This window comes from Pezoporus flaviventris, unplaced genomic scaffold (genome assembly GCF_033815535.1).
Source record: "Pezoporus flaviventris isolate CSIRO_AGI_PZ_B2104156 unplaced genomic scaffold, CSIRO_AGI_Pfla_v1 ptg000212l, whole genome shotgun sequence".
Classification (NCBI taxonomy): Eukaryota; Metazoa; Chordata; class Aves; order Psittaciformes; family Psittacidae; genus Pezoporus; species Pezoporus flaviventris.
Window position 1 is genome coordinate 1,152,852 of NW_026892760.1, and position 13,601 is coordinate 1,166,452.

The window sequence follows — 13,601 nt, forward strand, 5'->3', positions numbered from 1 at the left end:
GAGGGACGGGAGTTCAGTACAGATAACACTACAAAGGTCCATGTGTTTAAGAAGAATGCACCCTTACTAATTTCCCTTTCTCACAAACACACTGAGCTTGCACAACATAAACCAAAGCAAAGCAGATCTCTCCACTCAATTTAACAAGGCAAAGTAGCTGAGAGTTTGAGGAAAAATAAAAAAGATGAAAGAAAAAAGTCTGTGAAACTACTACAGCTTTTCACTATAAAGTTTCTTTTTTTTTGTTAAATTTTCCTTACAGTTTCTGTGGGATCCACAAATGTTTCCTGGGCTTCATCAGTGTACAGCATCCAAAAAATTATCAGAGGTTTGTAATCCATAAGAACATAGTGAGAATTCATTTAGAAAGATTTTTCTTTTATTTTCTACAACTGCAAACACTGATTTATTAGCTATTGATTCCTACTTTTGGAAACAAGAATACTGAAATGCATAAAGAGTACTAAAAATGAGGAAATCCATATTAAGAGTTTCCTCTAGAAAACATGAGTTAAGTACTCAAGTGGACATAAAGGTAAGAATAATCAAAATGCACAGCAAATCAAAACAGTGACAAGCTGAAACAATGGAGCATTTCTGACTCTTGGCTAAGAAGAATAATGTTCTGGGTCAGCAATACAGAAAAGGAACACATTCTCACTGAAGGCATATTTTATTGTACACTGAAATATCCCTTGTGGTTTTGTCTGTTTGCTTGTTTGTTTTTGCTTCGTTATTGTTATTGGTTTTGTAAAGAAAAGAGTCTACAACACACACCCAAATGGTTTTGGCTGTAGACTGAATGTAAGTAAATACCATCACTCAGTCAGTATGTTGTGGTAACTCAGGCTGCCAGTGTGGTTTACCAGCTCAAGCAACGTGTAAACACCAGAAACAAAAGATTCAGAGGACAGCCGCGTTTTCTCTCTGCCTTTCTCAGCTGCTTGCTCTTTCTCCCTGTCCATTCTTACTCTCTTTCTTGCTATCCTTCTTGGACTTTTATTATTTTCTGAAAAACCATGTTGGTGAAACACAAAATCTTAACACAATAAGAGATCCTTTTTTTCTGGACCCTAATTTTATCCAAAGGGAAAGTTACCCAATAAAAAGTCCAGCATATGTTTTCAGAGCTTCTAAGTGCTTCTGCCATTAATTTCTTCTGATTGCTTCTATAAAACATGCCTTAATCACACTACAGCAATCTCCATTGCAAAAAAAGACAACTTTACAGAACAACATAGTTAACATTATTTCCCTGTTCTTTTTGTACCTTTTTTTTAAACACCACAAAAAATCCAGGCCATAGTAAGAAGCACACAAAATTATATTCATCTTTGTTCTGTGACAAGTAGTATCAGCATTTATATCCCCAAATATTATGCATGTTTGACAAAAGAAAAATCTTTCCACTGATTCACATGAAACAATTCTTTTTTTTTTTCTTCTATGTAATGTACTCTATAAGGAATGAGGATGCACTATTGTTTCTAGTAATAATTGGCACTTGACAAAAGCACCAAGAATTCTGTGTTTCACTTTATCCTTTTTCCCTCCCAAGTATTTTTTCCTGTAGTCCAAAACTACAACTGTGGTAATGGTGAATAACTACATTTTCTTTTTTTCAAAATGTGTGCAAAGTTGGCACTTTTGTATTAACACTAAACACTAACACTCTTTGTTTGGCATTCATGCCCTCATACTGACCAGACCACTTTTATCTAAGTGTATTTTTTTAAAGACACTTACTGAAAATATGGCAATAGTTTAAGGAAAAAAAAAAAAAAGCATGGATATTATTACACATCCCCTTGTAGTGTACGAAAAAGTGCATGACTGGATTTATGTAATAGTACAAGACAAAAAAACTGTATTAGATCAGGTACTGTAAAGCATGCCAGCACCTCTGTATTACTTATATCTAGCAGGTAGTTAAAACAAGACCGTGGTTCTTTTAAAAATGTGCATTAAAGCTAACATAAATGAGTAGGACTAGCCAGCAAACTATTTTTCCTGTTTATCTAACAGCTGAATGTAACTGTAAAAAGTAAGCAAAGAAATCAGAGTTAAACCACCATCAATACAATTGTTTTACATCATAGGCCTGTCAAGGCTCAATATATATATACAAGTGTAACAGCCATGCTTAGTAGAACGTTATCCCCAATGCATAGAAGACACAAAGACAACTAAGTAGATTTTTTTTTCTTTTTGTTTGTTTGCTTTTTTTTTTTTTGTTGTTGTTGTTTTTCATTCTTTTTTCAGGCAAAAGTCATGAGTAAAACAAACTGTCCTTTTGGAGATGACCAAGAACATTCTAATAGAACTAGGGACAACTGCAAGTTTTCTGTGGGTATATTTCTTGGTTTTGTTGGCTTTTTTTGTGAAGGGTCTGTTCCCCCAAATTAAAGATCCCACCTTTTTGTTTCTATCCCAAATAAAATGTAAAAAATAAAACAACAAAACAACCCAACAACCAACAAAGGGGAAAAAAGCACCTGGTGTTTCTTTTGTTAGAAAAGAAAATGATTATATATATATGTATATTTTTATATATATATATATATATATAAAGGGAGACGACTGTATATGGCAGTTCAAATGTGGTGGGCCCTCTCTGAGAGCTGGCATTATGCTGTGTCCATCTTTGAACTAATCTACTGAAGCAAAAGGAATGTTTTTATGCAGATTGGGGTTCTGACTGTGCCGGTTTCGGCTACGGACAGAGGAGAACATCATGTTGCACCCAGGGACTTTGCATTTGTGCATTTCTCGCAAGTGCACTGTTTTATAGTGCACTCTGAGGGTCCCCTTGTTGCTGTACATTTTGTGGCAAATGTTACACATTATCCCACCGTTGCTCACCGAAACACTGTTGAACATGAGGGATCCTGGGACATCAGTGCCCATACCTACAGCTAAGGCAGGGGCATCTGCTTTGTGGGCAGATTCCCCACTGTCACTTGCCCCATCGACGTCATCCAGGAGAATGCCCTCATCACTTCCTGCATCTGATTCTCTTGAGGAATGAATACTGCTGCTGGACTGGATGCTGGAGGTGGTGCTCAGGTCTAGGACCATATAGTCTTCTGATATGCCCCTGCCATACCCATTCATATGGGAATCCTCAGTACCAGCAGGTGAGGAGGTGTCTTCCCTTATGTCAAGCCCCATCTGGTGCTGAGCGCCATATATCTTCACCAAAAATTCATCACGGAGGTCCTTACTAAGAGAAGGCTGTGAGGTGTCCAGGCCCATGTCATCCAGTTCTTTGGTCAACAGTTTACGGTGCAGGTTTATGTTAGCACTGTGTCTGAGAAAGGAAGAAGGAAGGGAGAACAGGAAAAACGTATGTTATTTTTGATTAAATGTACAGTCATCAAGCACCAAATCCAAAGTCTGATTTATCAAAAATCTATCATAAAAAATATCCCCAATCCATGTTTCTTGGAAAATTCAATCTTGTTATAGGTGAACGAATTTCAACGTAAAACCAATCCAAAACAAGCCCCGCACCCCCATATTATTTTTCTTTTCAGCTACTGCTCCTCAACATTAGTCCCAGCAGCAGCTACAACCCTTTTATTTGATATTTACAAAATAATAAATTGCACTAGCAGCAAATGCAAAATGCTCTTCTTGGTTTCTGAATCCCTGCTGGCCTTCCTAAAAGCCTTGCTTCAAGAGAAAATATTATTGATATATGCAGTATCTGTGTGTGTTTGTATCTATGTCTGTCTCTATATCCATATCCTTATATATTTTACATACATATAAATATATCTTTTATCTATATATATTTATATATATATATATATATGTAGGTACTCACATGACTGTGTAAGTGGAATATATGAAGAGAAAAAAAATAAAGGTAACTGAATGATACATAGTCGGAGGTCCTGATTCTGATAATTTAATTCTGGTATAAAGGGATTCAGAATTGGGCCAAAACAAGAAGGAAAGGACTTGAAGGGTTCAGAAGAACAAGTCTCTGAAATCTACATGTAAGTTTCCTAAAATCTTAGCCAAAGTCACTGGTTCCGTCCTTCTGGGAGGACACGGCCACTCCTCCCTATACTTTTCCAGTTGGGTGTCCAATGCAGTGCCCAGTGACCCAAGCAGTGTAATTTCCAGCAAAAAGACCATACTAATGGCAATGAGAATTTTGCCTCAAATCAGTTAAAACTCTTGAGCATGACCTTTGGTTTAGGTATATGCTGAAGTCAGCATGGGTGTTCAAGAGACACTGGAAAAGCTGTCACTGACGTCAGTGGTTTGGAGCAGATTCCAAGAGCTGCAAGTTGAAATATTCTCAAGTGTTTTACAGAATCTAGGCCCTTGCTCTCAAGAAATAAAGTTCTACACTTGCAAACAAAATGTAAGCTTTTGGATTAGTAACTGTGTAAAGCAGCCTATTATTTTAAATGTTGCATTCTACTCTCCACTTTTGACATCGTCTTTATTCACCCATTGCAGTAGAACCTCACTGATTTGCAGTAGTATCAGGAAATCCTCTTTGAAAAACAGCATTTTCTGAATTAGCAATGCAACGAACAAACAACATGACAGACATCAAAGACCTCTGACCACAGAACATGCTCGTTTTGTCAAAGTGCTTAATAATAAGAAATCAGTATAAAGTTTTCAGTGTTAGAAAACTTTAGGGTTCAGTATTCAGAATGTGCACCATTGCTGAGGAAACAACAAATATTTACTCAGTTTCTTTGGAAGGTGACTGGATTTTGAAGTCAGTAAGAAAACAATTAGCGAAGTTCTACTGCATAACATTCTTTGCAAGCTAAGGACCCAAACCCGCAATTTACAACATGCAGACTCACCAGTCTGTCTGCCCATTATAAATTGCAGATCAGAGCCCAAATGTAGGAGGAAAAGAAGGGGGGTAAGGGGGGTGTAAGGGGAAGGAAAAGAGAGAGAGAGAGAAAGAGAGTTTTAACATAGGAATACTTTAATTTGCAAAAAAGCACTAGGTATAAAATTGGCAAGGGAAGGTACAACAAGGATCAAATATTTTACAGACATTCAGATCCTACAGTAAAAACAAACAAAACTCAACCAACAACAACAAAAAAAAAAAAACACCCCCCCTACCCCCCAAAAAAAACCTGCAACAGGAGGGGAAAGGGGTACAATAGCTATTAGCAAAATTTCCTTGAAAGCTTTTGTTTTACAAAACCCTTTGAAACATATCTCTCAACCAACTGAAGTCTCAAATAGGGTACAGCAGTACAATGCAGATGAGTGAGGAAAATGCAAATATAGGAAGATTAAATTGATGTGGAGTTAATTTCTGTAATTTTCTATCACTTTGTTTGTGATTCATCTGTCTTTTGCACATAACATTTGGGAATAAATACAGAACATAGCAATAGAAGTGATCTGTCCCACTCACCTGCAAATGCAGGTAACTGTTCTCTGACATAAAACTGATACTGAACTGGAGTCTAATTGAATCATGTCTGCATGTCTGCTTGGGATGCAATTATTCCAGTAAGGGAGGGTCTAGAATGGAAAATTTCTCTCCTAATGAGAAACAGTTGAGAGGTATGGGCAAGGGTAGAAAAAGTGGAGAGTATTCCTTGTTTTTCTCTCACATGGGAAACACTTCTTTCACACAAGCAAGTATAGCACCATTGCTTTTTTAGGGAGCAGAAGTGTAATTATGCATATCCCCACACTGCACTTAGGAAGGCTGAGCTTACCTTGTGATAAGATCAGCTTTCTAATCTTTTGCTAAATTGAGATCACAAAAGAGAGAGAAAGAAAAGAGCAAAAAAGAGAAGGGGGGGGGGGGGAAGGGAGGAGAGAGAGAGAACAAATTCACATTCCAGTCCAGACATATGTGTTTAAAAAAAAAAAAAAGAAAGGAAAAAGAAAATAATATCTGAAACCAATAAAATACAGACTTTCTAAAAAAGTCTTGACTGCGAAACTGTATTTTTATCAGTTGTAATCTCACTTATACTGTTGTCCTGATGGAAACTGACTCCAACACACAATATGAAAAACATAAAGCAAATTAATCAAAGCAAATTCACAGCATCCCCGTTATCATCCACAAATGAGTTTTGAGCAGATGCATGCAGTGCACACATACATGAATGATAAACAGTAGCCCTGGCAGTCCCCTGCCTTGCTGATGTCAGATGGCACACTGTTCCACGCAAAGTTGCTAAGTGCAGTACAGGAAATGCTTACTGTGAAGGCATGTCCACACTGACCAGTGTTACTACAAGATCATAAAAGCACATTTGTGCTTATCATCATAATGCTAACTGCAAACTACTCATAAAGTGCTCATGTGTTTATTTCTTCTGATTTCTCTCCTTCACTCCCCTGGTACAGGAATTTGCTGCAGTGTAGAAACTAGTCAGGATAACTGTAACTGTTTCCATGCATCTGTGCTCCTATTTCCTTGGTTTGCTGCTGAGAAAAACAGCAGCCAGCAGGCATGCAATGAAAATAAGTCCAGCATTCACTGAATGAAGAGATAAGAATAAATTACCACATTAAAGAGGGCCACTGAGCCCCAGATGGACAGAGGCCATTCTGAGAAAGACCAGTGTAAGGATGCAAACCCTGCTGATGCTCTGATAAGAAGAGAAGCTTCTCTTATTCAATTCTCACTTACAGCAGTGGCAATCAGTAATCTAGTTAAAGTATGTACCAGCCCATAATATCTGTCAGGCAAACGATGTGCAGAAATGTGCGGACCAGTTCTGGCACTCTGCTCAGTAGTGTCCCTTTTCCGCTGTCAGCAGTACTGTTGGATTCTCCTAATATAATTACATCGACTTTTATTCAATTAAGTGCCATTCCTAGCCTTAAAAAGAAGCTACTTTATCAATTGATTCAGGTGTAATGCAATAATAAAGATGAACTCATGGCAGTGCATTAGCTCTGCTGTTCGTAACTTCTGAACATAGGTTCATTCATAGCAGTCGATTTCCATTATGCAACCACAGTTCAAAAGAATTGATTCTTTTACATTCATTTCTTAATCTATTTCACTTGTGTTTAATACTCTTCCTAAATATCATATGCAAAAACATCCTGGTAGGGATGGGAGGAAGAAATTGTGAGAAAATGTTCATTTATTTCAACATCAAGTTTTGAAATCTTATAACAAAACCAAAGTCACAGAGGCTAAAACCTCAGAATTAAAAATACTGTGCGCTGAAGATACGAGCAACTCACATGTCCAGTAGCTGAATGATTGTTGGGATAGAAAGGAAGGAAAAGTGTATTTTCATAGATGCACCAGTCTAGACTGCTCAGAGACTGACCCTACACCCCTTTTCCATCTGCTAAACAACTAAATGTAGCATTGCACCATGAGGCGCAGACTGAGTATACTGTGCAAGGTGCTACTTCTACGGTGCCCTGCATAAAGATGGTATGTTCAGGATTGAAAGCAGCATTCCCAAGGTTTCTTTGTGAAAAGTTATGTGTAGGAGGAACATGCCCATGCATGTAAGGACAGCTACAAAAAATGGATCCATAATCAAAAAAATGGAACTAAGGAAGAAGAGTATGGATAAAAGCAGGCTAGAAAGAGGAGTAATACAGACACGGAAGTTTATAAAGAGACACTTTCTGGGAAAACACAAGCACTGGCAATTGCCAGATAGAATAGGGTTTAGCTTAGGGGCAGAAATGAAGTATGACTTGCGATGAAGCTATGAAGGCTATTATTCAGATATAAAGGCAGAAGAGTATTGCCAATGTGTAATCTGACCAAGTAGCTCCAAACAGCAGAAAGAAAGACATGAGAAGAAAAATCCAGCATCACAAATATTGGCCCAGTCCAAATTATGTTTTCTCTTTATAAATATGACTATTTTTAACTTCTCTCATCCAGGGCTGATCTTCCTTGCTTTTTTTTTGAAAATGTACTTATTCAACCATGTTAAATTGTTCCAGTAGTTCCCAGATCCCCTTCTCCAAACCAAATTGAAATATTCTATCCTAATCCAACTACTTCTCCCCTGCTTTTTCACTCTCAAATCCTAACAAGTCCACTACCAGCTATCAGCCAATGCTAGACACCTTGTCTTATGTTCATCTGCTCCTCCCCACAGCACCTATAGTTTCTTGCTATACCTGTTCTGTTCCCCGATGTGATTTACAATGCTACCATTTCCTTCTCTGAATACTGCTCCCAGGTACGTTACCAATGTTCCATGAGTAAGCTGAGGCACAGCTCAGACAGAGTGATTTGCGCCAGTGCACAAGCACTGCCATTAAACAGTTGGAAAATCATGAAGCAAGGTATGTCAAAACCAGCTGAGCTTCAGCTTGCTGTGGCTCCATTATTCCTTATACCTGAGGTAGCTAATTTAAGACCATATCTGGAGTCCTTTACACTGCACTTGCTGCTGTATTTGCAGGGAAAGAACCTTGAAGAACCCCACTGGATGGCAGAGGTATGTATATGTAGAGAAAACATAAAATACTTGACCTAATAAGATCCTTATTGATCCATCCATATGATGATACATACGAAATCTGTGGTTTGGGCCAAGAGGCAAGGGTATCTCGCCTCCCAATTCACCACTGCCCTTTCAGACAAGAGTTTCAGTGGCAGCACAATGCAGAGCACTACAGTGACTACAGCAGATCTCTGACTGTGGGTATGATCTCACTGGTGGTAGGTAACATTTGCCTTCTCTTGTGAAGTTCACAGAAGTATCCTTCCATAATTAGAATTCATTGTCGGTTCACCCCACCTACTACTAGCAAGCTCCTGTAGTGAGAGATGCACTAGGCATCAACAGAAGACCTAGGAAATATGGTCAATTAAATGTACATGCCATTTACACAGCTCATAAATCCAGACTGGGCAGTTTCTTTCTGCACTGGCAATGAATCTGATTTTGTTAATTTACTATCCATTTGTTGCAAAGAAAAATGAAATGGCTGCTTTATTTTAGTTTATTTTTACTTAGTCAGTCTTCTTATTTCTGTCTGAAGTGAGTGAGGAGAGATGTATCAGAGAGTAGAATTTGTCCTGGCAAAGGAACTGGCATGAATTCTATGCATGACTCCAGGCCAACTTCAGATGCACCTGTGCCTGCACGCCTATCTGCACAAGGGCAAGCCTCATCTCTGATGTGCACAGCAGAGTTGGGGAATTTGGATGATAAAGAGTACCCCGTTAATTTAAATTCAAGTATTATACGGAGCACAAACCTAACTGCATGAAAAATTGGGTGGAATGTGTTGCTCACAGTTTGGGACAGGGCAGGCTGTTGAAAATGAAACATTAAGCATTATTTTCTCAACTTTTTAGAAACAGAAAATATGATTACACTTATATATTAAGGGGATAAGAGAAAAAGAGAGGAGAATGAAGCAGCAGTGTAATTGTTAGGGCAATCGGTTAGGGCCTCAGGAAACCCATTTTCCAGTCCCTGATGCTGTCAGACAGAAAGGCCAAGCCAACCAATGTCTCAGTTAAATGTCCTAGCTATTGGCCTCTTGCTCCTTGTTGGCTGGGTGTGACAAAGTTCCCTGATGAAAATCTCACTCAAACATCAAAGCACATTGTATTGTTCATTAAAATTCCAAAGTGAATAATTTCCCACATTTCTAGTTCTATCCCACCACACCTTTTCTTCCTATGTTTCCAAATAAATCAGTATCCCAATCTGTTTTACTTAAATGTTCTAAAAAGGTATTTTCTGGCAAATACACTATTTGCCAAAGTAATACCACCCAACCCTATCATTCTAACACTGCAAAAAAATCGCAGACAGGAGGTCACAGCAGGGGGCCATCAGTCTTTGACAGCTTTTCTTTAAGATAAAATAAGTGATCTCAGCATTAAGTAATGCATTAAAATTATATTGGAGACTTACTGCATTAAAAATCAATATTAAACTATTTTGTGTTAAATTCTGTTCTTTCAGGTAATAGTAGATTTCTTTGGGTTTGGTTTAGTGTTTTTTTTTTTTTTTTTTAGGAAGACAGAAGCTCTATTGGTTTACAAAACATGAAACCACACAATCTTCAGCAGTTTTAAGAATGTTCTACTACAAAATCAAAGGCAGGATACATTTGTCTGATGGTTAATGTACAGATCGGTAAACCTTTTCTTAAAGTTGGATACTGAAGTAACTGCTCAGGTTGTACAGGCTCCCTACAAGGTATCCTTCTGCTATATTTAGTCTAAAACTAAGCACTGTCAATCTGGTTTAAAATATCATAAACAAGGAATCTTTAGTTATTCCTCCCATGAGACTTTTTCCACCCCTATCTTCAGCTTAGTATTCAGCCTATGTTTTTACTATAATTAAATGTTAAAGCAAAGTTCTCTTTGTTTCTTTTCACCTCAAAGGCTGTCAATTAAGATTTATGGGTTTGTTTAAAAATTTCAGCAAAGTATTGTGGTCTTACCTCCATTTCATGTTCCTTTCGTGCTTATTTAAGCCTGAAGCTCATAGAAAGGCTCAGGATATGTGAACAGAACAGAAAGTAAACCCAGAATTTTATGCTTTTCAGAATCTCTGCAGACTGAAAGTGCTGGGTTTCATGCAGCTAAAATCAAAGAACCAGAAAGTAAGACTCTGGCTAAATATAACAATATACATAATTCTGATATTTTTTCAAGAAGGAAGCAGCAATAATTTCCCACATTTACTTAAGAGAATCAACAATAAAACAGTTCCTGGAATTTAATTAGTAATGGAAACTGTTAAAGAAATTATTTTCTCAGTTAATTTTTGTTCTAATTTTGCCACTCTACCAGCAGGCTTTGACATAGTTTTGCTTGCTTGTTTGTTTTTAGTTAAAAATGAAAAAAAAATCCATAAATCTAAGCAAAAATAATAAAGGTTTGAAATCCTCATCTGACCAAAATTATAGAATTCCCATTTATCTGAACAGAGCCAAGGTTTCAGCCTTTGAAGTAGCACTTCCATATATTTGATCATGTTTAGTTTGCCTCTAAACATAAGGGGAAAAGTAGGGATAGGGGTTACATGTTAGAACAATAAATGAAGACAAAATACTATACTACCCAATGAAAACACGGCATTTCTACATGAACAGTTTGGGTAATAACATCAGTTCTTCAGGCTTTAAATTGCATAGAATCTGAAAAATATTAACCTTTCATAGGAAGAAAATCCAAAAGGTAAAATACAGTTCAGCACCTATTAAAAAAGTGAAAAAAAAAACAGTGCTTATTAAATACAGGAAATAAAGGACAAGCAAGTTCTTGCAAATTAAAGATGTGGAGCCCAGTCATTTCAATCCCTTTCAATATGAAACAAATCACTCACACTGGTCACGAAGACAGCTCCCTCTACACTCAAATTATTCACTTGAAGATAAGCTCCCATCAAACTCTTTAGGGGTTTAACTAATTTACTGCACAGATACGGCACGTCTGTTGTAATAACAGGTAGGATATATTGGGGTCGACCATTTATCAGAATTAGACTTCTTTTTTCAATTCGCAGTGAATTATGCTGCCTACACGGCTCCTCTTTCTCAGAGCTTCCCATCCCCTTATGGCCCCTAATGTGGCAGGCAAACAAAATTGACAGTCTCATCTTGTCAACAAGGGGTGATTCTCCTGAGAAGCCATTTAACTTTGCAGAGGAAGCAATGTATTAATGTGCCTGTCCCAGGAATGTTAATCATCTTCAAGCTCCCTCTAACTTTGACATGAACGAAATCACCAAATTTGTTTACTAAATGAATCGTAATATGCTAATAAGAGAGCATGACATATATGGTAAAGCCAAACAGATGGTTTGTTTACTCCACTTTGCAACTTTATAAATGTTGTAACTCTGAAGATGTTAGTGAGAATTATTGGTTTGTTGGCAGTGGCAAACATGCCTTTTGCATACTTAATCCACAGTTACAGTCTGAAAACAATTTGTCATCGCTGTGGAATGCATAAAAAATGTCAATGCAGAGATGGCATTTGGGAAGGCAGGATAGCTGACTGTGAGCAAATACTCAGGTTAAATGTGGAACTAATACCTGATGGCAATGTTTGCTACCAAACAATTTGAAATGTAAAATCAAGGATTCTTGAAAGGCCCAATAATTCAGTACATACCTGTTGAGGTGTTTAGTGAGACGGTCCTTACGGTGTGAACAGAATTACACTTTCATAACAGCTGTGTGTGCTCAGAAGCATCAAGGTCATGTCGCTCTCTTAATATATTACTATTGTTGTCCATTAAAGATCAAAAGATATTACAAACAGAAAGCACAACCACTGGCGTACTTGCCAAGTTACTCAGAAATGATCAAAATTGTGTTGCAACACTTCAACCTCTCACTTTACTAGCTGCCTGGAAGCAAAACAGACTCGTTACAAAATAGCCAGCACTCTTGTCTAACATCCGGACTGGTTGAGAAAGTTTAGAATAAAAAGATTTATCTGACAGAATATTTCCTAAGTGAACTAATTGAGTGTAGCAATGTTACATGCATGAGAAGGTCATCCGATTTACCACAAAATCCTTCAATGGAAATTACAGGTACTCAGCACCATTGACAATCAGTCCAACTGCCATAAACTACACATCTACACATACTCTATGGAAAAGCTTATCCCTGTGCACTGCATAGCAGACATGCATTAGGACCTCATCTCCTGTGTGTTGAAGTATTTTGCTCATCCTTCACACAAGGTGTATTTCCTCTTAAGAAGTACTGAGACAATTTCCACACAGAATCTGTGCCAAACTGCATGAATTAACATTTCTTTTCAACCCCAAATAATCTAAATATTACATGTTGGAAAAAAATCAGACATTTTCACCCTTTATTTCACTGTTACAACAGCCATGTAAAATGTGATAATTTTGCAAGATTTTATGCAAACAGGCCCTTCAGTTCAGCATCCCACTCATGAATTTTACTAAGTTTCAAGTTTCAGTAAACGCAAAAAAGATAAAACACAGCCAGAACACATAGCTTCCCATAATTCTGTTTTGAAACCAATTTTTCTCTCCTAGATATTAATAACAGCAGTATATTATTCATTACTTGCTTGGAAGGTTCATAGACTATTTACCAATTGCATTACAAGTTCAAATTCATAATAAATCTGCAGATCCAGGGACAGTTTTGTAAGATTTCAGGTTCCGTGGCAAATAAATAAACCATTTCATTTGGTCACAATGCAAAGGTAATTCTCATTCCCACTTCTTTGTTTGTCTAAAAAGTCTGGGTTTATCTGTATAATACAGAGGAACTACAAATGCAAATACTATGTGGCACTTCTACAGGGTTCCTCTATTAGTAATTTTACATTACTAAATAAGTACCCCTTTCAGGTCAACTGATAGCTGATTATCCTATAACTTCCCTTCACTGACGTCCCAACTCCTCAGTAATTTAAATCCTAAGAGATTCTTCCATACATACTATTGTCAGAGGTTATTAAATTTTCAACTTTTTACCCATCCACAAGAGACTGTGCAAAGACATCTAAGGGAAGTATGAGTTCAGCTTGATGTCCAAGGATTATTTTGGAAGAAACATTAGCGGCCGTCCCAGCCTGGCGCTTATATCTCATTTGAAACATCCACTCATTCCTGACCAACAAAGAAAAT

The 13,601-nt window shown here is 37.4% G+C and overlaps 1 protein-coding gene across 5 annotated transcripts in view; it reads right to left on the bottom strand.

The window, feature by feature from the left end:
* Positions 1–357: 357 nt before the first annotated feature.
* The window catches only part of BNC2 (basonuclin zinc finger protein 2), a 339,790-nt gene continuing 326,546 nt past the window's right edge, over positions 358–13,601 (bottom strand). For 4 of the 5 annotated variants that reach the window (XM_061441196.1, XM_061441198.1, XM_061441197.1 and 1 more), the window contains one exon: positions 358–3,310. In XM_061441196.1, the coding sequence (XP_061297180.1) occupies positions 2,650–3,310 (661 nt within the window). In that variant the 3' untranslated portion in view covers positions 358–2,649. Of the gene's footprint in view, positions 3,311–11,130; positions 11,175–13,601 lie in introns of those variants that run through there. The other variant, XM_061441201.1, reaches the window with a different exon arrangement.